Source organism: Phocoena phocoena, chromosome 7 (assembly GCF_963924675.1).
Source record: "Phocoena phocoena chromosome 7, mPhoPho1.1, whole genome shotgun sequence".
Lineage (NCBI taxonomy): Eukaryota > Metazoa > Chordata > Mammalia > Artiodactyla > Phocoenidae > Phocoena > Phocoena phocoena.
The window spans coordinates 85,674,847-85,699,598 of NC_089225.1; the positions used below are offsets into that span (position 1 = coordinate 85,674,847).

The 24,752-nt window shown below is 39.4% G+C and overlaps 2 protein-coding genes across 2 annotated transcripts in view; one reads left to right on the forward strand and one right to left on the reverse strand.

Annotated features, from left to right (window-relative positions):
* The window catches only part of ADAM23 (ADAM metallopeptidase domain 23), a 162,644-nt gene that overhangs the window by 18,038 nt on the left and 119,854 nt on the right, over positions 1-24,752 (forward strand). The window lies entirely within an intron of this gene.
* Positions 267-821, reverse strand: LOC136125739 (large ribosomal subunit protein eL15-like). Its single transcript, XM_065880685.1, has one exon. It carries the CDS (start codon positions 819-821, stop codon positions 267-269), a length of 555 nt encoding a protein of 184 aa, XP_065736757.1.

Consider the following 24,752-nt stretch of genomic DNA (forward strand, 5'->3'; position numbering starts at 1 on the left):
TGTTACCAGACAGCATCTTACACACGGACATATCAACTGCCTAATAAAGCAAAAAACAAAGGCATTTTTCCCTTATTAGAAACAAGACACACCATCACTTAAAATCTTCAAACATTATTGCACTTTACCTTTCAGAATTTGACAGTGCATTCAATGAAGCAATCTGCAGACAACTAGATTTAACAGACAGATTAAAAAACACTTTTAAGCAGACGTGGATGTCCTAAACTGTTTATTAGGTGAGGATTTTACAAACGTTACTTATATTAGCGGTAGCGGTGGAGCTGGAGAGTATTGCGCCTTCTCCAGGCCGCGCGGCGAGAACCACCGATCGTGTGGTGGAACTTGTGGCCCTTGCAGAGGCCGCGGCTCTTCCTGCCTGCAGACGTCAGCCCTCGCATCTCCCTGTGCTTGTGGACTGGTTTGGTGGTCCACTGGGTGTCAGGGTTTCTTCTGATAGCTTTATGGAAGGGATCAATGAGGATAACCTCAAAAAATTTGTACGTAGAATTTTCACCCACCCCGTAAGAATTCAGGATCCTCAGGGCCCCACAGTGGCGTCCCGCTCGCTCCTCGGCAACAGACTGAAGGCTCCGGGCAAACTTGAGCTTGTTGACGCCATGGTGGACGGGCTTGCCGTAGGTGGTGCCCTTCGGGACCGGGCGTTTGCGGCCTCCGCGGCGCACGCGAACGCGATATATCACATAACCTTGCTTGGCCTTGTAGCCCAGCCTGCGCACCTTGTCGGGCCGGGTGGGGCGCGGGGCCCGGTGCCAGCAGCGCACCCTGAGCAGAAAGCGCATCACGTCCGACTGCTTCATCCTCCATAGCTCCTGGATGTACTTGTAAGTGCCTATCTCGGCTCACCTGATGGCTGCCGCCAAACGGAAAGGCTCTATTATTTTTTAAAGGTGAGAAGGGACCAGAGGATGAAGTATCTATTAGAATTTTGTTCTGGTTATCGTGGGAAACCACTGATGAGTTTTAAACAAGGCAATCACATTACATGGTTTATATTTTAAGAACATCATTCTGGCAGCTTTATAGATGGACTGCAGAGGGGCAAGAGTGGCAGCAAGGGGACCAGTTAAGAGATGCTCACAGTTGTCCAGGGCAGAGTCTGTGTGGCCCTGCACTAAGATGGTAGCAGAGGAATTACAGGGAAGTAGTTGATTTGGGGTATATTTTAGGGGTGGAGCCTCCAGATTGTTGATGATGTGGTAGGATGGGTGAGTTAGAAAAGGAGAGGAATCATGACAGACAGAATGATGGCCTCCCCAAAATGCCCACATCCTAATCCCAGAAACTGTGAATATGTTACCTTACGTGGTGGTAAAAGGTGGTTCTGATCACCAGATTCTAATGTGTGGAGGAGGTTTCCCAAAGCAGCAAGCAATTCTCAGGACACCAGCAGTGTATCTGAGACTGCAACTCAGTTCTGACATTATTTACCTGGAGTTAGTGTCAGATCCCACAAGCTAAGGGCTCGGTCCTAAAGGACTGCCCCTCTCCCCCCCACTTCAGATGCCAGTTGCAAACCCAGGTTATCACCTGTGCTTCTGACTGACTGGCTGTAAATAAGAGGTTCCCAGGGCTTCCCTGGTGGCGCAGTGGGTGAGAGTCCGCCTGCCGATGCAGCGGACACGGGTTCGTGCCCCAGTCCGGGAGGATCCCACATGCTGCGGAGTGGCTGGGCCCGTGAGCCATGGCTGCTGAGCCTGTGTGTCCGGAGCCTGTGCTCCGCAACGGGAGAGGCCACAACAGTGAGAGGCCCACGTACCGCAAAAAATAAAAAAGAAGAGGTTCCCATGAACTCCTCCTTGGGTTCTATTAATTTGCTTAGAGCAACTCACAGAACTCAGAGAGACATTTTGCTTACTAGATCACTGGTTTATTATAAAAGCATACAACTCAGGAACAGTTACACAGAAGAGATACAGAGGGCAAGGTATGGGGAAAGGGTGTGGAGCCTTTATGCCCTCTCCGAGCACACCACTCTCCCCGAATCTCCGTGTGTTCACCAACTCAGAAGCTCTCTGAACCTCCTTTTCCTGTTGTTTTTATGGAGGCTTCATTGCATAGGACTCGTTGATGAAATCATTGGTCATTGAACCTCCAGCCTCTCTTCCTTCCCCAGAGGTCAAAGGGTGGAACTGAAAGTTCCAACTCTCCCTTCCAGGTTGGTTCCCCAGCAGCCAGCCCCCATCCTTAGGTGCTTTCCAAAAGTCATCTCATTAACAAAAACTTAGTTGTGGTGAAAAAGGGCTTGTTATGAATAACAGGACACCTTTATGGCTCTGAAGTACTTTCAGGAACTAAGGACAGAGACCAAATATTATGACAAAATATTCTCCTATTGCTCTTATTGCCCAGGAAATTCCCAGGGAGCTGTGAGCCAGGAACTGTGGATGAAGATCAAACATATATGAAAAAATATTTTGGTCATCTGACCAAATGTACATGTTTCTTATAAATCACAATATTTCACATGGCAGAATAGACTTTGTAGATGTGATTAAGTTAAAGATCTTGAGATGGGGAGTTTATCCTGGAATATTTGAGTGGGCAGTGTCATCACAGGGTCCTTACAGCAGTCAGAGTCAGAGAAGGAGATGTCATGACGGAAACAGAGGTTGGAGAGATGCAAGGAAGGATTGTTACCAAGCTGGCTGCCCGACGTGTACAGAAGCCAGTACTATGGCGCTGGCTTTGGAGGAAAGAAAGAGCTTTATTACGAGGTTGACCAGCAAGGGGACAGAAAGCAGGACTCAAATCTGTCTCTGCCATCCAGGGTTCAGGGCAAAATGTAAGGGCGAACTTGGCAAAAGCTGATTGGCTAGTCTCAAATCAGTCCATCTGGAAGCCCATTTTCCTTATTGAAGGACTTCTCACTTTGTAAAGGACTCCAGTGGCAACATTTCTATTCTTTGAGTTTTGCAAACTCAAGATTCTTCGTTCCGGGGTCATCCTGGAGCCGTGGGTTCCCGTCTTGCACACGCACAGTGCTGTCTCTGTAAAATAACTACAGGTTTAAACAATCAACAACCTGTTTTAAGGAAGCAAAGCCATTTTAAGCTGGTCAGTGTTTTATGTGCTGTTTCAATTTCCCCCTGTTTCTTTACACATTCCTCAATCTTGAAGGAAATAGGGTGATACCACTGTAGGTGCTTCCTGCTGATTAGGAGCATGGATTTTTATAAGAGGAATGAAATTGTTTTGCACTTAATTGTAAATATTCACAAGTCCCACCTTGAACTCTTAAGTCTTAGGCAATCATCATGCGTGTGGGGAGGCCTTTTAAATGTATGAGACAGACAACAAATACAAAATTTAATGAGTCCTGTGAGGGTGTCTACAAATACCAGCAGATATCTGTAATTTCTCATGGCTTTGGGCATAACAGTCAAGTCTATTTGCCAACCATCTCCTGGTTCTGTCCCTCGTTTTTGCACCCCTTTTATTATTGGGGGCGGACTGATTTTTGGATTGTTTCTGGCCGGATCAGGCAATTTTGCATTACCCTTTCGTCGGTCCTTTGCATTTGTGGACCAAAAATAAACTTCTGTAGCCAGTGATTGGTTAGGTCACGCCCCTAATGGTTTCCTTGATGTAGATGGGTAATAACGCGTTCCATTAAATGCTCAGGTATAAGCACTAGTCCCTGTTCATTATAAATCCAGCCTTCTTTGGTTGTTTGGTACTGATCATCTAAACCTCAAGTCAGCGTGAAATTCCCCTTCGTCTGCTTTCTCTAGATCCATTTCCCAACACTGAGGTTTAAACAGGGATAGGTCCATATGTGGAATGAGTGCTAGGGCCTTAGGATGGGGATTTTTGGTCTGGCTGCCTGTTTTGTGCCCTGATCAGCCAAATTATTTCCTGTAGCTATATAACTATCAGTCTTTTGGGGGCCCAGGCAATGTACTATGGCTACTTCTTCCATCATTATAACAGAGCCTAATCAGGCCAGTATCTCCTCCGCGTGTTTAACTTCTTTTCTTCCTGATGTTAGTTAGACCCCTCTCTTCCCATATGGCCCCATGTGCATGCACGACAGAGAAGGCATACTTAGAATCAGTATAAATGGTGACCTTTTATTTAGCCCAAGGCACAGAGCCCTCTTGAGGGCTATGAGCTCTGCCTCTTGGACAGATGTACCCGGAAGGAGGGCTTCCACTTCTAAGGCTTCCTGATGAATTACTACTACATACTCAGCCTTTCAGAGTCCCTGGTCTATGAAGCTTCTCCCGTCTGTAAACATTTCTATATCTGGATTTTCAGTCAGGTTGGGTCTGCTAGAATAGACTTCTTCAATATTTGTGTACAGTCCACAAGCCACAGAATACAGGCAGCCTCTAGAAGCTGGAAAAGGTAAGGAAACAGATTTTCTCCTAGAGCCCCCCCCAGAGAAACTGCCCTGCTGACACCTTCAGTTTAGGCTCTAGACTTTGATTTTGGACTTTTGACCTCCAGAAGTGTAAGAAAATTGTTTGTGTTGTCTTAAGTCACAAAGTCATAGAAATTTGTTACAGCAGTAATAGGAAATTAATATAGGAGTCAAGAATGACAATAAGGCTTTTTCCTGGGGAATAGTGCTACTATTTTCCAATATGGGAAAGGCTGGGGAGGAAAGGAGGCTAAGAGAAAACTGAACCTGCCCCCTTCAAGTGGACAGTTGGTCCTCATACAGATAAGTCGATGGGCGAGTTGGCCCTGGCCTCAGGGGCGGGTCAGGATATGATGGAAATGTGGGAGCCACCAACATATAAATGATATTTAGAGACCTGGGGTTTACACCCCTGGAGAAAGCATATTACATTAAAATCATGGGAAGACAGCTTAGTAACTTCCAAACAGAGGCCACATACAGACTTATTCCCGGTCATTTCTTGCTGTTTAAATTACAGTTGTTTTCTTTTGAGTCACAAAATGACATTTCAAAAGATAATAAGAAGCTGCCACTTTGGAAGGAAAAAAAACCCCAACATTAGGCAACCTTTTAAAAGATCAAATTTCTGGAGTGTGCAGATAGTTGCAGTATTTCTTTCTTCATTTTTTTTTTTTTGAAGAATACATATGAGCTCATTTAACAGATTTAAGCCTGTAGTTTAATTTGGGGGGATTTTTATGGGTACAAATTTTTAAGAATTTGCTTCTTATCAGATGGATAACCTTTAACTTTTGAGAGAACCATACTCCCCTTTTCTGATGGTACTGGTTGCTTCCTGTTGTTTTGTTTCAAGGGCTTTGGTGACAATTGGCAGTGAGCTTTGAAATTAAGGTTAAATTTTGTGGAAAGGCAACACATCTAGAGGAATCTATGTATATTCTTATATCTACTGAACATATAGATCAAGGGTTCTCAACCATGGACAGTTTTACATTCCCCAGGGGACATTTAACAATGTCGGGAGATATTTTTGGATGTCAAGATGGGGATGGGATGCTACTGGCATCTCGTGGGTAGAGGCCAGGGATGCTGCCAAACATACCACTGTGTACAGGACAGCCCCCAACCCCGACCCACATCAAAGATGTACTCAGCCTAAAATGTCAATAGTGCAGAGGTTGGCAGACCCTGTAATAGAACTTGTAAACCTACAGGTTAGGAAAATGGGAAATATTATCTTTCTGTCCCTTAACATGTATGCTCTTCCTACATAAATCTGGTTGCACACTGAGCTGTCAAGCTTCGTTTTGCTGCCCTGATGTAAGTACTACAACATTCTTGCAGATTCTATAATTTTTATTTTGCGAGAAACTGGCTAATTTAGTGTTAACTGGAATGGAAGGCACAAAGAAGGATTTGAAGTCAATTTAAATGGCTTTTTGGGGGGCTAAAATGAAAGTGTTAAATTTATTATAGTCATATTTTAGGAAAAAATTTCATATTCTGTAAGCAGTTTTTATTTTGGACTACTTATCAAGTAGTACTAACATTGTGCCCTTGCTAGTCATGACTAATTAAATACTGCCCTGATGTAGTTATTTGCTTATTTCAGGTAAAAAAAAAGTCACTTGATATAAATATAATTGAAATAAAATAAAATTGTAAAAATTGCTTTACTTCTTATTGTTTGGCAGTATTGGAGTAGGAGCTTTGTGATTTAAAAAAAAGTATGTTGAGGAAAAGTCTACTTTCTGTCATTTACTAACTTAAGTAGCAGCCCAAGGAAAAGATGTAGGAATGAAGAGATTTGTACAATGATCTTGAGTCTTTTCATTCCTAGATTTTGCAATATGAACTTTAATTACTAAATTGGTTAGAGACTTTGAGAAACCTACATTATTTAGTAGGATGGAGGATATACCTTAATTTCTGCAATTTAAGGTTAAACCCCTAAGTGTAAATTGGTGCAGCCACTACGGAACAGTATGGAGGTTCTTTTAAAAACTAAAAATAGTTACCATATGATCCTGCAATCCCACTCCTGGATATGTATCCAAAGAAAACTGTAATTCGCAAAGATACATGCACCCCAACGTTCATAGCAGCACTATTTACAATAGCCAAGACATGGAAACAACCTAAGTGTCCACTGACAGATGAATGGATAAAGAAGATGTGGTACGTATATACAATGGAATATTAGCCATAGTAAAGAATGAAATAATGCCATTTGCAGCAACATGGATGGACCTAGAGATTATTATATTAAGTGAAGTAAGTCAGACAAAGACAAATATAATATCACTTATATGTGAAATCTAAAAAAAATGATATAAATGAACTTATTTACAAAACAGAAATAGACTCACAGACATAGAAAACAAACTTATGGTTACCAGAGGGGATAGTGGGGGTTGGTGAGGGGGAAATAAAGTATGAGTTTGGGATTAACATATACACACTACTATGTATAAAATAGATAAACAACAAGGACCTACTGTATAGCACAGGGAACTGTATTCAATGTCTTGTAATAACCTGTAATAGAAAAAGAATCTGAAAAAGAATATATATATACACACACACATATATATAAGATACATATAAATAACTGAATCACTTTGCTGTACAGCTGAAGCTAACGCAACTTTGTAAATTAGCTATACTTCGATTTAAAAAATGGTTAAAAATAAAAAAGAGAAATATTTAGAAGTTGTATGTTTTAATTCTCCAGGGGAATTAAGAAATTGAGAAAATGGGCTAAATGTTTCCTGTTAACAAAGAGAAGAAAAATCCAATAAAAAAAAAGATTAGGCCCCTAAGATGGTAGATACAGTTAGAAAATTAAAATCACGAGGTGTATACCTTTAAAAATTTCTAAAATGAGGTATATGACCATGTATACCTAAAAGCAGTGACCAGTTTGAAATATTAAAAGTAGTTAAGATAGCACGACTTTCTGAATATGAAGATGACTTTTGGGAAATCAGTGATAAGCATTGTATTGTTTCTTAGGAATACTTAATATAGATACATTAATGCTTTGAACCCGTGTGGTTTGTTAAAGAACTAACATCCTCATTTGCTAATTATTCTTTTGTAATTTTAACACATATATACAAGATATATGAAAATGATGTTCTTGGACTTTAATTCTTTTTTTTAACATCTTTATTGGAGTATTATTGCTTTACAATGGTGTGTTAGTTTCTGCTGTATAACAAAGTGAATCAGCTATACATATACATATATCCCCATATACCCTCTCTCTTGCGTCTCCCTCCCACCCTCCCTATCCCACCCCTCTAAGTGGACACAAAGCACTGAGATGATCTCCTTGTGCTATGCGGCTGCTTTCACTAGCTATCTATTTTACATTTGGTAGAGTATATACGTCCATGCCACGCTCTCACTTCGTACCAGCTTGCCCTTCCCCCTCCCCGTGTCCTCAAGTCCATTCTCTATGTCTGCATCTTTATTCCTGTCCTGCCCCTAGGTTCTTCAGAACCATTATTATTATTATTGTTTTTAGATTCCATATATATGTGTTAGCATACGGTATTTATTTTTCTCTTTCTGACTTGCTTCACTCTGTATGACAGACTCTGGGCCCATCCACCTCACTACACATAACTCAATTTCGTTTCCTTTTATGGCTGAGTAATATTCCATTGTATATATGTGCCACATCTTCTTTATCCATTCATCTGTCAATGGACACTTAGGTTGCTTTCATGTCCTGGCTATTGTAAATAGAGCTACAATGAACATTGTTGTACATGACTCTTTTTGAATTATGGTTTTCTCAGGGTATATGCCCAGCAGTGGGATTGCTGGGTCGTATGGTAGTTCTATTTTTAGATTTTTGAGGAACCTCCGTACTGTTCTCCATAGTGGCTGTATCAATTTACATTCCCACCAACAGTGCAAGAGGGTTCCCTTTTCTCCACACCCTCTCCAGCATTTATTGTTTGTAGATTTTTTGATGATGGCCATTCTGACCGGTGTGAGGTGATACCTCATTATGGTTTTGATTTGCATTTCTCTAATGATTAGTGATGTTGAGCATCCTTTCATGTGTTTGTTGGCAACCTGTATATCTTCTTTGGAGAAATGTCTATTTAGGTCTTCAGCCCATTTTTGGATTTGGTTGTTTGTTTTTTTGATATTGAGCTGCATGAGTTGCTCGTATACTTTGGAGATTAATCCTCTGTCAGTTGCTTCATTTGCAAATATTTTCTCCCATTCTAAGGGTTGTCTTTTCGTCTTGTTTATGGTTTCCTTTGCTGTGCAAAAGCATTAAAGTTTCATTAGGTCCCATTCGTTTATTTTTGTTTTTATTTCCATTTCCCTAGGAGGTGGGTCCAAAAGGACCTTGCTGTGATTTATGTCATAGAGCATTCTGCCTGTGTTTTCCCCTAAGAGTATTATAGTGTTTGTACTTACATTTAGGTCTTTAATCCATTTTGAGTTTGTTTTTGTGAATGGTGTTAGGGAGTGTTCTAATTTCATTCTTTTATATGTAGCTGTCCAGTTTTCCCAGAACCACTTATTGAAGAGGCTGTCTTTTCTCCATTGTATATTCTTACCTCCTTTATCAAAGATAAGGTGACCATATGTGCGTGGGTTTATCTCTGGGCTTTCTATCCTGTTCCACTGATCTATATTTCTGTTTTTGTGCCATATTGTCTTGATTACTGTAGCTTTGTAGTATAGTCTGAAGTCAGGGAGCCTGATTCCTCCAGTTCTGTTTTTCTTTCTCAAGATTGCTTTGGCTATTTGGAGTCTTTTATATTTCCATACAAATTGTGAAATTCTTTTGTTCTAGTTCTGTGAAAAACGCCATTGGTAGTATGATAGGGATTGCATTGAATGTGTAGATTGCTTTGGGTAGTGTAGTCATTTTCACAGTGTTGATTCTTCTAATCCAAGAACATGGTATATCTCTCCATCTGTTTGTATCATCTTTAATTTCTTTCATCAGTGTCCTATAGTTTTATGCATACAGGTCTTTTGTCTCCTTAGGTAGGTTTATTCCTAGTTATTTTATTCTTTTTGTTGCAATGGTAAATGGGAGTGTTTCCTTAATTTCTCTTTCAGATTTTTCATCACTAGTGTACAGGAATGCAAGAGATTTCTGTGCATTAATTTTGTATCCTGCTACTTTACCAAATTCATTGATTAGCTCTAGTAGTTTTCTGGTAGCATCCTTAGGATTCTCTATGTATAGTATCATGTCATCTGCAAACAGTGACAGTTTTACTTCTTCTTTTCCAATTTGGATTCCTTTTATTTCTTTTTCTTATCTGATTGCTGTGGCTAAAACTTCCAAAACTATGTTAAATAATAGTGGTGAGAGTGGGCAGCCTTGTCTTGTTCCTGATCTTAGTGGAAATGCTTTCAGTTTTTCACCATTGAGAACGATGTTGGCTGTGGGTTTGTCATATATAGCCTTTATTATGTTGAGGTAAGTTCCCTCTATGACTATTTTCTGGAGAGTTTTTATAATAAATGGGTGTTGAATTTTGTGGAAAGCTTTTTCTGCATCTATTGAGATGATCATATGGTTTTTCTCCTTCAGTTTGTTAATATGGTGTATCACATTGATTGATTTCATATATTGAAGAATCCTTGCATTCCTGGGATAAACCCCACTTGATCGTGGTGTATGATCCTTTTAATGTGCTGTTGGATTCTGTTTGCTAGTATTTTGTTGAGGATTTTTGCATCTATGTTCATCAGTGATATTGGCCTGTAGTTTTCTTTCTTTGTGACATCTTTGTCTGGTTTTGGTTTCAGGGTGATGGTGGCCTCGTAGAATGCGTTTGGGAGTGTTCCTGCCTCTGCTATATTTTGGAAGAGTTTGAGAAGGATAGGTGTTAGCTCTTCTCTAAATGTTTGATAGAATTCGCCTGTGAAGCCATCTGGTCCTGGACTTTTGTTTGTTGGAAGATTTTTAATCACAGTCTCAATTTCAGTGCTTGTAATTGGTCTGTTTATATTTTCTATTTCTTCCTGGTTCGGTCTCGGAAGGTTGTGCTTTTCTGAATTTGTCCATTTCTTCCAGGTTGTCCATTTTATTGGCATACAGTTGCTTGTAGTAATCTCTCATGATCCTTTGTATTTCTGCAGTGTAAGCTGTTAATTCTCCTTTTTCATTTCTAATTCTATTGATGTGAGTCTTCTCCCTTATTTTCTTGATGAGTCTGGCTAATGGTTTATCAATTTTGTTTATCTTCTCAAAGAACGAGCTTTTAGTTTTATTCATCTTTGCTATTGTTTCCCTCATTTCTTTTTCATTTATTTCTGATCTGATCTTTATGATTTCTTTCCTTCTTCTAACTTTGGGGGTCTTTTGTTCTTCTTTCTCTAATTGCCTTAGGTGTAAGGTTAGGTTGTTTATTTGAGATGTTTCTTGTTTCTTGAGGTAGGACGGTGTTGCTATAAACCTCCCTCTTAGAACTGTTTTTGCTGCATTCCATAGGTTTTGGGCCGTCGTGTTTTCATTGTGATTTGTTTCTAGGTATTTTTTGATTTCCTCTTTGGTTTCTTCAGTGATCTCTTGGTTATTTAGTAGTGTATTGTTTAGCCTCCATGTATTTGTATTTTTTACAGATTTTTTTCCTGTAATTGATGTCTAGTCTTATAGCATTGTGGTCAGAAAAGATACTTGATATGATTTCAATTTTCTTAAATTTACCAAGGCTTGCTTTGTGACCCCGAGATATGATCTATCTTGGAGAATGTTCCATGAGCACTTGAGAAGAAAGTGTAATCTGCTGTTTTCAGATGGAATGTCCTATAAATATCAATTAAGTCCATCTTGTTTAATGTATCATTTAAAGCTTGTGTTTCCTTGTTAGCATTTGCTTTATGTATTGAGGTGCTCCTATGTTGGGTGCATAAATATTTACAATTGTTATCTCTTCTTCTTGGATTGATCCCTTGATCATCATGTAGTGTCCTTCTTTGTCTCTTATAATAGTCTTTATTTTAAAGTCTATTTTCTCTGATATGAGAATTGCTACTCCAGCTTTCTTTTGATTTCCATTTATGTGGAATATCTTTTTCCATCCCCTCACTTTCAGTCTGTTTGTGTTCCGAGGTCTGAAGTGGGTCTCTTATAGACAGCATATGTCCGGGTCTTGTTTTTGTATCCATTCAGCCAGTCTGTGTCTTTTGGTGGGAGCATTTAATCCATTTACATTTAAGGTAGTTATCGATACGTGTGTTCCTATTACCATTTTCTTAATTGTTTTGAGTTTGTTATTGTAAGTCTTTTTCTTCTCTTGTGTTTCCTGCCTAGAGAAGTTCCTTTAGCATTTGTTGTGGAGCTTGTTTGGTCGTGCTGAATTCTCTTAGCTTTTGCTTATCTGTAAATGTTTTAATTTCTCCATCAAATCTGAATGAGATCCTTGCTGGCTAGAGTAATCTTGGTTGTAGGTTTTTCCCTTTCATCACTTTAAATATGTCCTGCCACTCCTGTCTGGCTTGCAGAGTTTCTGCTGAAAGATCAGCTGTTAACCTTATGGGGATTCCCTTGTATGTTAATTGTTGCTTTTCCCTTGCTGCTTTTAATATTTTTTCTTTGTATTTAATTTTTGATAGTTTGCTTAATATGTGTCTTGGCGTGTTTCTCCTTGGACTTATCCTGTATGGGACTATCTGTGCTTCCTGGACTTGATTGACTATTTCCTTACCCATATTAGGGAAGTTTTCCACTATAATCTCTTCAAACATTTCTCAGTCCCTGTTTTTTCTCTTTTTCTCCTGGGACCCCTATAATTCAAATGTTGGTGCGTTCAGTATTGTCCCAGAGGTCTCTGAGATTGTCCTCAATTCTTTTTATTATTTTTTTTCTTTATTCTTCTCTGTGGTAGTTATTTCCACTATTTTATCTTCCAGGTCACTTATGCATTCTTCTGCCTCAGTTATTCTGCTGTTGATTCCTTCTAGAGAATTTTTAATTTCATTTACTGTGTTGTTCATCATTGTTTGTTTGCTCTTTAGTTCTTCTAGGTCCTTGTTAGACGTTTCTTGTATTTTCTCCATTCTATATCCAAGATTTTGGATCATCTTTACTGTCATTACTCCGAATTGTTTTTCAGGTTGACTGACTATTTCCTCTTCATTTGTTTGGTCTGGTGGGTTTTTACCTTGCTCCTTCATCTGTTGTGTATTTCTGTCTTCTCATTTTGCCTAACTTACCGTTTTTTGGGGTCTCCGTTTTGCAAGCTGCAAGTTCGTAGTTCCCGGTGTTTTTGGTGTCTGCTCCCAGTGGGTAAGGTTGGTTCAGTGGGTTGTGTAGGCTTCCTGATGGAGGGGACTGGTGCCTGTGTTCTGGTGGATGAGGCTGGATCTTGTCTTTCTGGTGGGCAGGTCCACATCTGGTGGTGTGTTTTGGGGTGTCTGTGGACTTATTATGATTTTAGGCAGCCTCTCTGCTAATGGGTGGGTTTGTGTTCCTGTCTTGCTAGTTGTTTGCCATAGGGTGTCTAGCACTGTAGCTTGCTGGTCATTGAGTGGAGCTGGGTCTTAGCATGGAGATGGACATCTCTGGGAGAGCTTTTGCCATTTGATGTTACATGGGGCCAGGAAGTCTCTGGTGGACCAATGTCCTGAACTTGGCTGTCCCACCTCAGAGGCTCAGGCCTGACACTGGCCAGAGCACCAAGACCCTGTCAGCCACATGGCTCAGAAGAAAAGGGAGAAAAAAAAGAAAGAAATAAAGAATATAAAATAAAGTTATTAAAATAAAAAAATTTTTTTAAATAAAAAATAAAAAGGGTAATAAAAAAAAGAGAAAGAGACAAGAGAGCAACCAAACCAAAAAATAAATCCTCCAATGATAACAAGTGCTAAAAACTATACTTAAAAAACCCCAAAACCAAAAAACAGAAACCAAAAACAGACAGTCAGAACCCTAGGACAAATGGCAAAAGCAAAGCTATACAGAAAAATCATACAAAGAAGGATACAGATACACACCCACAAAAAGAGCAAAAGGAAAAAAAGGAAAAAAAAATGTATATAACAAATTAAAAAAGGAGGAGAGCAACCAAATCAATGAACAAATCTACCAATGATAATAAGCTCTAAATACTAAACTAAGATAAACATAAAACCAGAAACAAATTAGATGCAGAAAGCAAATCCCCAGTCTACAGTTGATCCCAAAGTCCACTGCCTCAATTTTGGGATGATTCTTTGTCTATTTATTTATTCCACAGATGCAGGTACATCAAGTGGATTGTGGAGATTTAATCCACTGCTCCTAATGCTACTGGGAGATATTTCCCTTTCTCTTCTTTGTTCGCATAGCTCCTGGGGTTCAGCTTTGGATTTGGCCCTACTTCTGCGTGTAGGTCACCTGAGGGTGTCTGTTCCCTGACCAGACAGGACTGGGTTAAAGGAGAAGCTGATTAGGGGCTCTGGCTCACTCAGGCCGCGGGGGAGGGAGGGGTACGGAATGCAGGGCGAACCTGCGGTGACAGAGGCTGATGTGACGTTGCAACAGTCTGAGGCATGCCGTGGGTTCTCCTGGGGAAGTTGTCCCTGGATCCCGGGACCCTGGCAGTGTGGGCTGCACAGGCGCCCGGGAGGGGAGGTGTGGATAGTGACCTGTGCTCGCACACAGACTTCTTGGTGGCTGCAGCAGCAGCCTTAGTGTCTCATGCCTGTCTCTGGGGTCCGCGCTGGTAGCCGCGGCTCGTGCCTGTCTCTGGAGCTCGTTTAGACGGTGCTCTGAATCCCTTCTCCTCGTGCACCCCAAAAAAATGGTCTCTTGACTCTTAGGCAGCTCCAGACTTTCTTCTGGACTCCTTCCTGGCTAGCTGTCGTGCACTAGCCCCTTCGGGCTGTGTTCACGCCGCCAACCCCAGTCCTCTCCCTGGGATCCTACCGAAGCCCGAGCCTCAGCTCCCAGCCCCCGCCTGCCCCGGCGGGTGAGCAGACAAGCCTTTAGGGCTGGTGAGTGCTGGTCGGCACCGATCCTCTGTGTGGGAATCTCTCCACTTTGCGCTCTGCACCCATGTTGCTGCGCTCTCCTCCGTGGCTCTGAAGCTTCCCCCCTCCGCCACCCACAGTCTCCACCCATGAAGGGCCTTCCTAGTGTGTAGAAACTTTTCCTCCTTCACAGCTCCCTCCCAGAGGCTCAGGTCCTGTACCTATTCTTTTGTCTCTGTTTTTCCTTTTTTCTTTTGCCCTACCCAGGTACATGGGGGAGTTTCTTGCCTTTGGGAAGTCTGAGGTCTTCTGCCAGAGTTCAGTAGGTGTTTTGTAGGAGTTGTTCCACATGTAGATGTATTTCTGATGTATTTGTGGGGAGGAAGGTGATCTCCACGTTTTACTCCTCCGTCATCTTGAAGGCGCCCCCCAGACTTGAATTCTTTTGGAGAAATTTGTAGTGCATATTATACCTCTTGGGTTGCAAAGTGATATTGTTTTAGTAGAAAATGTTATTGTAAAACCCAGTGAGTGGGTTGCTTTGTACTGACGTCTATAGTCCCCTTCTCTCCCGCCCCCTTTCTCCCCAGTTATCTTAGCTTTCTCATTTAAGCCCAAGTTATTTCAGACAATAAGTTATCTGCTGAATGATACTTTCCTCATTAGTTCTTTTACTGGAATTTTTTTGTATCCCCAGCATTCATTCATTCATTCATATGCTCAATCATTTATTTAATCGTCAGTCAGTAAATGCTAATGAAAAGATATATCTATATGCTTATATCTAACTGCAAAATCCACATATCTACTTGGATATATAATGTGAATATCAAACTTAATAGATTTAAAACAGAAGTTCTGGTTTCCCACTGCCACTTTTTCCTCCTGCCATGTTCCCCATCCAAATACATTGCTCACTCCTTCTGGTTATTTAGGCTAAAAATTCTGGCGATTTCCTTGGTCCCCTTATTTCATTCATAACCAATAACTGATCTGTTAACAACTCTGTTGACTCTGCTTTCACTGTCTACCCAGAATCTGACCACTTCTCATCAATTCCACTGTTACTACCGAAGTCCAACCCACCATCAACTCCTGCTTGGATTATTGCAACAGCCTCTTAACTGGACTTTCTGCTTTCTCCCTTGGTCCCTACGCAAGACTCCCTTGCGTAGTCTATTGTCAACGCAACAGCCTGAGTGAACTTTGAAAAATGGAAGGCAGATATGTCACTCTTCAGCTCAAAAACCTCAGTGACTTCCTATTTCATGAAGAGTAAAAGGCAGAGTTCTTACAGTGGCCTATAAGGTCCTATACATTTGACCCCCTGTTGCTTCCCTAACTTCAGTGCCTACGACACTCCCCTTGACTAACTCCACTTGACCCAAACTGGCCTTCTTGCAATTCATTAACATACCAAGTATGCTCCTGCCTCACAACTTTTGCAACCACTGTTCCCTCTGCCAGGAATTCTCTTTCCCCAGATATCCATGTGGCTTGTTCCTTCACCTCCCAATCTTTGCTCAAATGTCACCTTTTCAAAGAGTTCTTCTCTGTCCACTCTATTTAATATTATCACCTCTTTATACTATACACTCCTTTTGCCTCTTACTTACTTTATTCCTTTTACCTACAGCATTTATCACCATCCAACTTGCTTTAAATTTATTTGTTGATTCTATTTCTCCCCATGGCCCCTCAATACATACTAAAATGCAAACTCCAGAAGACCAAAGCTTCAGCTTGAAACATGGTAGACACAATAATTATTTGTTGAATGAGTAAATGATTTCATATGTGATGTAGTAGCCAATGAGGTCGCATATAACCTGAGGAAGTAGATGTATTTCGAAGTACTATTTTTATTTTTGTATGTCTTCAAGGTTCCATCTTATTATAGGTTCTCATTTGGAAATAAAAATGAGCTTTAATGAACCTAAAACATTCTGTAGACATAGTGAGATCTATCATTTGCTTACTAAAATAATCAGGATATTCTGCATAGCAGTCAGTATTCTAAATGCTAGTTTAAAAAATGTGACTACAGGCTGTGCAGTTGGCATTTTGAAGAATTCTATGGAAGAATTTTTCTAACATTTTCCTAACATGTTAGAAAAAATGAGATCACATCAATATTAGCTTTTCCACATCTAACTTTGAGTAAGGTATGCGTAGTGCACATGATATTTGTTTTGAGTAAAATTGTGTTACATGACAGTTGTGAGCCTCTATATACGGGAACACACTTTAATGGTGTGACTTAGGAAGCCTAATAGCACCTGCATTTTGTAAAATGGGAAAATTTTGTAAAATGGGAAAATCCATTTTTGGCATGGCCCCCAGTTTGAAAGTTACTCTTTGCATCCAAAAGGGCAGAATGCAACCGATCCATGGTCATAACTAAGATCAGAGCAAAGGACAGAGCCAGACACAGAAAACACAGAACTCTTTCTAATCCATAGATGTAGACAGAGCTGGGTTCCTGTGGACAAAAGGAGTTTCCACTCCAGTGACACAGAACTTGTGACCCACATCTTGCAGAGGGTAGTTAAGGGAAGCAGAGACCTCTTAGGAATACTGTTGTCAAACAGCTATGTATTTACCATGAATTCATAAGCAGAGCCTGAAACATTTCTTCAAATAGAAATAACAGAGCTGGTCTAGAGATCCCAATACAAATCAGTTCTGGGCAAGAACACTGTTGGTTCCACCAGTGAAGGTCAATAGAATCAAGGTAACTCAAGAGAAGAGAGATCTAGCCTGGACAGGTCTGCTTAACCTCCCTTGGTTATACATTTCCAGTTGTTTTTTAATGAGGGAGATCTGGAAATTTATATTTGAATTTACTCTATGTCATTTATGGTTTGCTGTATGTAACAATGCTTAAGTGGACTGTGTAATTACTGTATCATAGTTCTCATTCTGTATTTTAGACTCTTTTTTTTTTTTTTTTTTTTTTGTGATACGCGGGCCTCTCCCTGTTGTGGCCTCTCCCATTGCGGAGCACAGGCTCCGGACGCGCAGGCTCAGCGGCCATGGCTCACGGGCCCAGCCGCTCTGCGGCATGTGGGATCTTCCCAGACCGGGGCACGAACCCGTGTCCCCTGCATCGGCAGGCGGACTCTCAACCACTGCGCCACCAAGGAAGCCCGACTCATTCATTCTTAACTAATCTGTATGTGGTCATCATAAAGATCCAAGTGAAAGAACCTTCTTTTGCTCTACATAGATATTTGAGTTGACTTGAGTCCACTGGGCTATTGTACGTAGCATTCCAAGGACCAGAGTAGACAGGCCAAGAAAGTAGGGCTCATCATGGACAGCTGCCTCTCAAAGGCTTTTTCCTTTCAGGAAAGTATTAAGGTTATATAAGCAAATTAAAAAAAACCTGTCGGGTAATGAGTCAAAGCCATTAAGCATGGAGCTTGATGATTTTTGTTTTCCAAACCTTATACCCTACTTCTGTTCTTTTATTTAAATTATTTAGTGGGTGTTCAATAATTCTGGCTAGAAAGACAGAATTTGTTCTTGCTTATGATGAAAGTGTCAGCAGTGACAGATGCACTCCTTGGAGATGCACAGTTTGGTGATGTAGAAACCGATGAGGAAAAAGAACAAGGTGAATCACACCTCAGCTACTAGATTAATGCATCAAATTAAATGTTACTATTCAGGAAAGACAGCAGAAAGAAACTGCTTCCATGGTAACTGTTGTCAGAATTGTATTTTTACTCATCTTTCAGAAAATATATGAAAGCCAAATAATATAGCTCTAGTGATACTTGTAATGATTTACTCATTTTCAAATAGCAAGAGCTCTGAAGGCTTGATTTTATCTCTCTCTTGAGTTGGCATTGTCAGTTTAATATCCAGCCAACGTTAATCGCTGAGGGTGAATGTATAGAAGACAGTTGGTATAAATGTCCAAAGATGGTTTATCGTGAAAGTGTATTGTTACAAAGTTCTCCTGGGTTGCCGAGTGATCACTAAGGAAGATCTTAGTGGGACTCCCTCCCCGACCCTCAATAACATTAGATGTAGCTTCTCTTCTTTGGCTGGTCATGAGGAATTTTACAAATACACTTTCAGTAGAGAGAACTCATGATTTATTCACTGGACTATCTGTTTGGATTATCAATGCCTATTTTCTCTCTTTCTCTTCAGTGTCTATCTTTTGTCTGTATCAGACTTTGGAGCACTTCAAACTGAGGGGTAGGTAAGAAAAGGGAGGAAAATGAAATTGGATTCTCTTTAAAACTGGTTTATTTAGAAAAGAGCTCTTGTAAAAGATTTGGTCAGAAATCAGAATTCAACCTGCTATCCTTTTTTTTCTGTATTATCAGATTGGATAATTGAATGTTGGCTTGATTTCTTTCAGAGCAGACGTTCTATCTTTCTTGGCTAGGCTGGCACAGAGAACAAGGTCGTACAGTGACCTGCTTCCTACACTGGGAGATGCTGATCTGCTGTGACCTGTGAGAAGACTCTGCTTTGCTGATGTTTTGGTGTTGTTTCTGTAATATCCATCTAGGCTAGGACTTCAGCTTCCTAGTTTCAGGTTAAAAGATAGATTAATTAACAAAATACCTTAGTATTTGTTGGACTTGTATGTGTTCACATGACTCACTGACCTCGTGGAATGCTTATTTTGTAATAAGTTACCATGTGTTAATTCTCACAATTAAATTCTACAATCCAAACTACAGTTTAACTCTCCAGAGTGGAAGACTTCCTGTCTTTTACTTTAAAGGCATGTTTCTTAAGTCTCTATTTGTTAGCAAACACTTGGAAACACTTTGAAATTTCATCCTATTAATTCAGCCCTAGAGCTATCTGAATTCTCTCTTTAAATGCTGAGAAAGACCTCTCCAGCAAGCTTTTCTTAGCTCTCTCTAGCCCTCAGCATTCTCATCCCTCATATTTAAATGTACTTGCTACCCATACCGTACACTCGTTCCTATTAAATTGAGTAGTCAATCGTGGTTAAATAATATGTGACATCTTTACAAATAATATTTACTATTATTATTTAATTGAAGTATTATATTTCTTTTTGGTTTCTCATTTCATTTCCCTAACCAGATTATAAACTTTTTGATCTAAATACTAATTCTTCTATATCTGTATATCTGCCACCGTATCTCACCCAAGGTAGGGATTCAATACAAGTTTGTTAATGGGTTAACCAAACCAATGCAAGTTTGTTAATCCTGTGAAATGGAACATGCTAGAAGTAAACTGATGATATTCTCTCCCACGAGCTACCTATTTAAATGCATCTTGGGAAGAACATTGAACAAATTAATTTGCAAAATTGCCTTCATGTAACATTTGCAGCTGTTCCACGTCTCAGGAAAATGATCCATATTATTTTAAAGACACGGCAACTTGAACAAGGTCAAAGCATAATACCTAATGGTATTTAGCAATGCAAATATAAAATTTGCAAATTTTGCAGAGTCTAAATGCGCATTGGATTTTCTAGGAGGTGCCCAGCTATATTGGGAGGGAGTTTTTAAGGTAGAGCTTGACTGATAACCTTTCCAAAACGTTAATATAGTTTTCTTCTTCTGTTTTTCTCTTCCTCCTTTTACTTTACCCACTCCTTTCTAAATTATTGATCTCTTTCTATGTGGCCAACTTTTTCTAGGAACTTTTTGTTACGTTGTTATATAATTTAATCATCACATACATCCTGTTGGTAAGCTATTATTATTTATATTTTAATGACCAGGAAACACTGAGGTTTGGAGGTTTAAGGACTTCTGGCATGAACTTGGCACTTTTTCTCACTGAACCTCATCTTTCTTTCTTTGATGTGTGACCTTGTATAAAAATATCATTTAACCACTCTGTGCCTTTTAAAAATGTTTTTCTTCTATAAGAGGATAATAAAAAAGTCTGCCCTATTAGCTTTATGTTATTCTAGATAATTGAGATAAAACACAAGAAATATAGGGCATTATTTTTATTATATATGAGTCTTGATCACATTGGTGATCACCAATGTGCAAACTTAGAATAAGGGATTAGAACTAGATTATAATTTTAAATGTCCTGTTGATATTTTCTTTTGCTCTTTAAGACTCCTAAAACATATTCCCATATTTGAGTTTTTGCATTACACAGAAAAAAGATCCACAAGCTGGACTTTTATGTTTCTCTAGCTGTGGGATAGACCCAGATTGCTCATGTACAGAAAAGCCTGTATGAGCAAAGAAAGTAACATGTTTTCTCATTTATTTTTGCTTATAAATCTCAGTTACACGGCTTTATTCAATAGAATATTAGATCAGTTCAGTTCTCAAGTTGTGATTTTATAAGACTTATGAGAAAATCTGTTGATAGTGAGATTGCTTGACATTTTCTTTTACATTTTGCTCCTTTCTCACTTCTTTTTTTTAATATTGGCATATAGTTGATTTACAATGTTGTGTTAGCTTCAGGTGTACAGCAAAGTGATTCAGTTATGCATATACAGATATCCTTAAGAAAGTGATGTATTTTCCTCAAACTGATTTTATTTTAAACTTGGCAGGATTCTGTGTCTCCTGTTTTTCTATGTAGAGAAAAACATACTGTGCAACCAAGATTGATGCAAGACTCCCTGGTGAAGGAACTCAATCCGTTCTTTCTTCAGCAACTCAACCCGTTACAACAAAGCATGCTTCTAGTATCTGATTAGCTGGTTCTCTTCCTTCCTTCTTAGTTGGGGAATTTCCGAAGCTGTCTTCTCTGAAATACCGTAAAATGTCCTGGAACTCAAAAGAAGAAGGTCTTTGAAATTCTATGAACTTTCCCACTGTATTTGAAGAAAAAAGGGTGGAAACTCTTGAAGGATCTAGATCTATTGAAAAATCATTGAGAGTAGGGGAAAAAACCATGAGCAAAAAGATAAAGGGAGGGAAAAAATTTTCCTGAAAATGTTATAGTTTATACACGTGTGCACACACAGACACACACACCATATATGTTTGATATTTTAATGAACATAGAATAAACAATATTATCATAGCAATGAGGGAAATAAAAACAAGAAAAGGGACTTCCCATATATATGGACATATTTTTCTTTCTTTAAGTAAAAACATTGTGTATTTCATCGTTTTAATGAGAATCTTTTAAAGTGTACAATACACTCTCCTGACTTCTTATATAGAGGACCCTCACTGTCATTGTGCACTTTCTAAGGAGGCAATGCTGGAAAGAAAACTAAACCAGGAGACCTTTCCCCGGGCTCCAGCTCATTCTTCTACTCACCAGCCATGAGACTGTCCTGATCATTTCCCCTCTTTTGTCTCAGCCTCTTCACATGGAAAATTCAGGCAAAATTTAGAAATATATTCTGCTCAGGTGCAACCCGCTTCCAGCTCCCTGTCTGTGAGCCAATATTGTTCCGCATTTCCTCCAATTAACTCTGATGATGTAAAAAGATTAAAATGCATCCTCCATGGCAGAATGGCACCTTGAAATTTTAACATCTGTGACTCCGTAGTTCTGTGATTTCCTTCTAATTATGTGGGCCAAATTTGGTTAAGTGGGGAAAATTCTCTGATTTTTCTGACAAAAATAAGAAAGAAAATTTTTTCTGCATTAAGATGTACTTTATAATGTGATGAATATAATAATTACTTGATGAACAGATTAATATTTTGCATATCTTTCTGTGATAAATATATTAGGGAACCTTATTTCCCAAAGTGATTGCCAAAAAAAAAAAGGGACTTCCCTGGTGGTGCAGTGGTTAAGAATCCACCTGCCAATGCGGGGGACAGGGCTTAGATCCCTGGTCTGGGAAGATCCCACATGCCGCGGAGCAACTAAGCCAGTGCGCCACAACTGCTGAGCCTACGCTCTAGAGCCTGCGAGCCACAACTACTTAGCCCGCATGCCACAACTACTGAAGCCCATGTGCCTAGAGCCCGTGCTCCTCAATGAAGAGTAGCCCCCGCAATGAGAAGCCTGTGCACTGCAACAAAGAGTAGCCCCCGCTAGCTGCAACTAGAGAAAGCCTGCGCACAGCAACAAAGACCCAATGCAGCCAAAAAAAAAAAAAAAAAAAAGGAAAAGAAAAAATTTACCTACAGTCTCATTAGTAATCAACTGTTTACTTGTTTTATGTTTTCCATGATCCCTTCTGGCAGAGAAGACAGTTTTATTAATCTGGCTTCTAACTCTAATTATAGCATTTTTCTCTCTCAAGCACCTTCTTTCCTAGAAGCCCATAGCTCTCCTCTTTAGGAAGCAGAGCTTATATCATCCTCCTGGTGTCTGCTCAGCCTTGCTTGATACCTTCCAGATCTTCTGCTCTCCGTTTGTAAAGCATTTTCTTGTCTTATTGCTATGCCACTCTGGATATGTTTCCTTTGTTACTTAAATGAGTGTCTCCCTAACTAAACTGAGTATATCTTAAGAGCAGGGAAACTTCTTCTAAATTTTCCTCTGTTACCCAAACCATGTACCTTGTAGAGCATAGTAAAGTAAAATACATGCTCAGTGGATGTTGTGATTGATAGTAGACATCTCAATTCAAGTTCCTCATTTTCTACTGAAATTCAGTCTTGTAATATTTTATGAATTCTGACAAAGTGTAAACTGTTCATTTCCCATATTCAGTTATGCACACACTCTGTAGAATTTACAACTCCTTACAAGTAGTAAAGAATACTAATTGAATACTTCTTATGTATTCATTTTTGCATGAAAACATATATATCCTGGAAATACCTGCTTTTTATTTCCATAAGTAGATAGTCATCTTTTTCTCTTGTTTTCATGTCCATATTAATGTTAACTATTCTAGACTATAAGTCCCAAGAAAACATAACTGTGTCTTTCAGCTTATAGAATGTACCTTACCCAAACCGAGCATTTATGATTGCTTAGTAGCATAACATTGCTGGATAAGATGCAAGGCCAATCTTAGGTGAGGACCCTAAAAGTCTTCTAAAGTTATTTAATATGATACCATGAGGTAAAAAAACAGGAAAACAAAATCCCACTGTTAGGATGTATAAATTGTTCTTCAGTGAAGGAGGTTTGTGTATGTAGTTGAGTTCAGTTGTTTCTGTTTATAGAGCTCCTGTAATTTCCCTGTGCCAGATCCTGAGTCAAAAGAAAAATCTCAAAGTGCTTAGGCAACAGCTGTTCTCAGTCTTTCAGGATGGTAATTCTGAGCCCAGGGTTGTGCTTATTCTTGTCGTGAAATGACGCTCTTTGACTTTAAAACCCTGCATTCTTCCACAGTGCTATTACAGTGACAGGTCTTGTCAAAACATGTGTTAATCTTTAAGTCTGTTTAGCAGATATCCCAGTGGAGAAAATAGCCCATTATGACCTTACGTGTGGTTCATGAACTCTTCTCTGAAGTATTCCTGTGATTTTGTATCATTGAACACATTCCTAAATCTCGCCGTGCAGGTCCTTCTTTGTAAAAGAAGAGCAATACTCTTTGAGGTAGTCTTTGTGTTTTCAGTGGGTTTCAGTGATGCTGGTCAGTTAGTCAACTCTAAGATATTTAATAAACCATAAGTGATGTGGCTGTATATTATAAAAACTTTCTACCCATCCTAACCATTCTTCTAATTTTTCTACCATTTGGAAGAAATGGGTTAATATGAAATAAAAAGAAATAATTTCAAAAAATGTGATTTGTAAAACATTAATGATGAGGACTCATTTTACCTGATTTGAAAACATATTTAAAATTGACAATTATCAAAACTATACGCATGGTATTTTGTTAAAGAAAAACGGATCAGTTGGTATAGAATAACAGAGATACCAGAAGTTAAAACTCACTTTAATCATTTCTAGGGCAGAGCAGAAATAACAGAATGATAGGGAAAAGTAGCATTTGTCAGGTATTTATTTTGGTCTAGAGAAGAATCTGTACTCTGTGTACAAATGCAGAATGTATAGCAAAGGAAAGAGAAACGGAATGTAAGAAAAATAACATACATCACTGGATTGAAATTACTTAAAATGGATACAGATATTTTAGATGAATATACTGATTCCATGTGCTAACTATGCAAGGAAGATGAATGTTTAAGGAAATCTTAAATCATTTTATAGGAAAATGTGCTGCCTCTCAGCATTAAAGTGAATTCAAATGTTAAAACAGTCTTCCTGATAAAGGTAACAAAATCAGATTTTTTTTTTTTCCTATGGAGAAACAAGAATGCTGTTGATGACATTGCACTAATTGTTTCAGCTGTTGTGGAAAGTAATCCGTCAATATGTTTGAATCATAGTGCTGGCATTGATGATGATGATGATGATGATGACGACATATGCCAGACACTGTGCTGAGTAAGTGGGGGACATTTAAAGGAAAGCTCTGTGTCTTGGCCACATGTGTGTATATGTGAGCAGAAACGTCATTGATCACGTCACACAAAGCCCCACAGTCTCC

Coding starts and splice junctions, on each gene's coding strand:
- LOC136125739 (XM_065880685.1), bottom strand. CDS start 821: ATGAAGCAGTCGGACGTGATGCGCTTTCTGCTCAGGGTGCGCTGCTGG.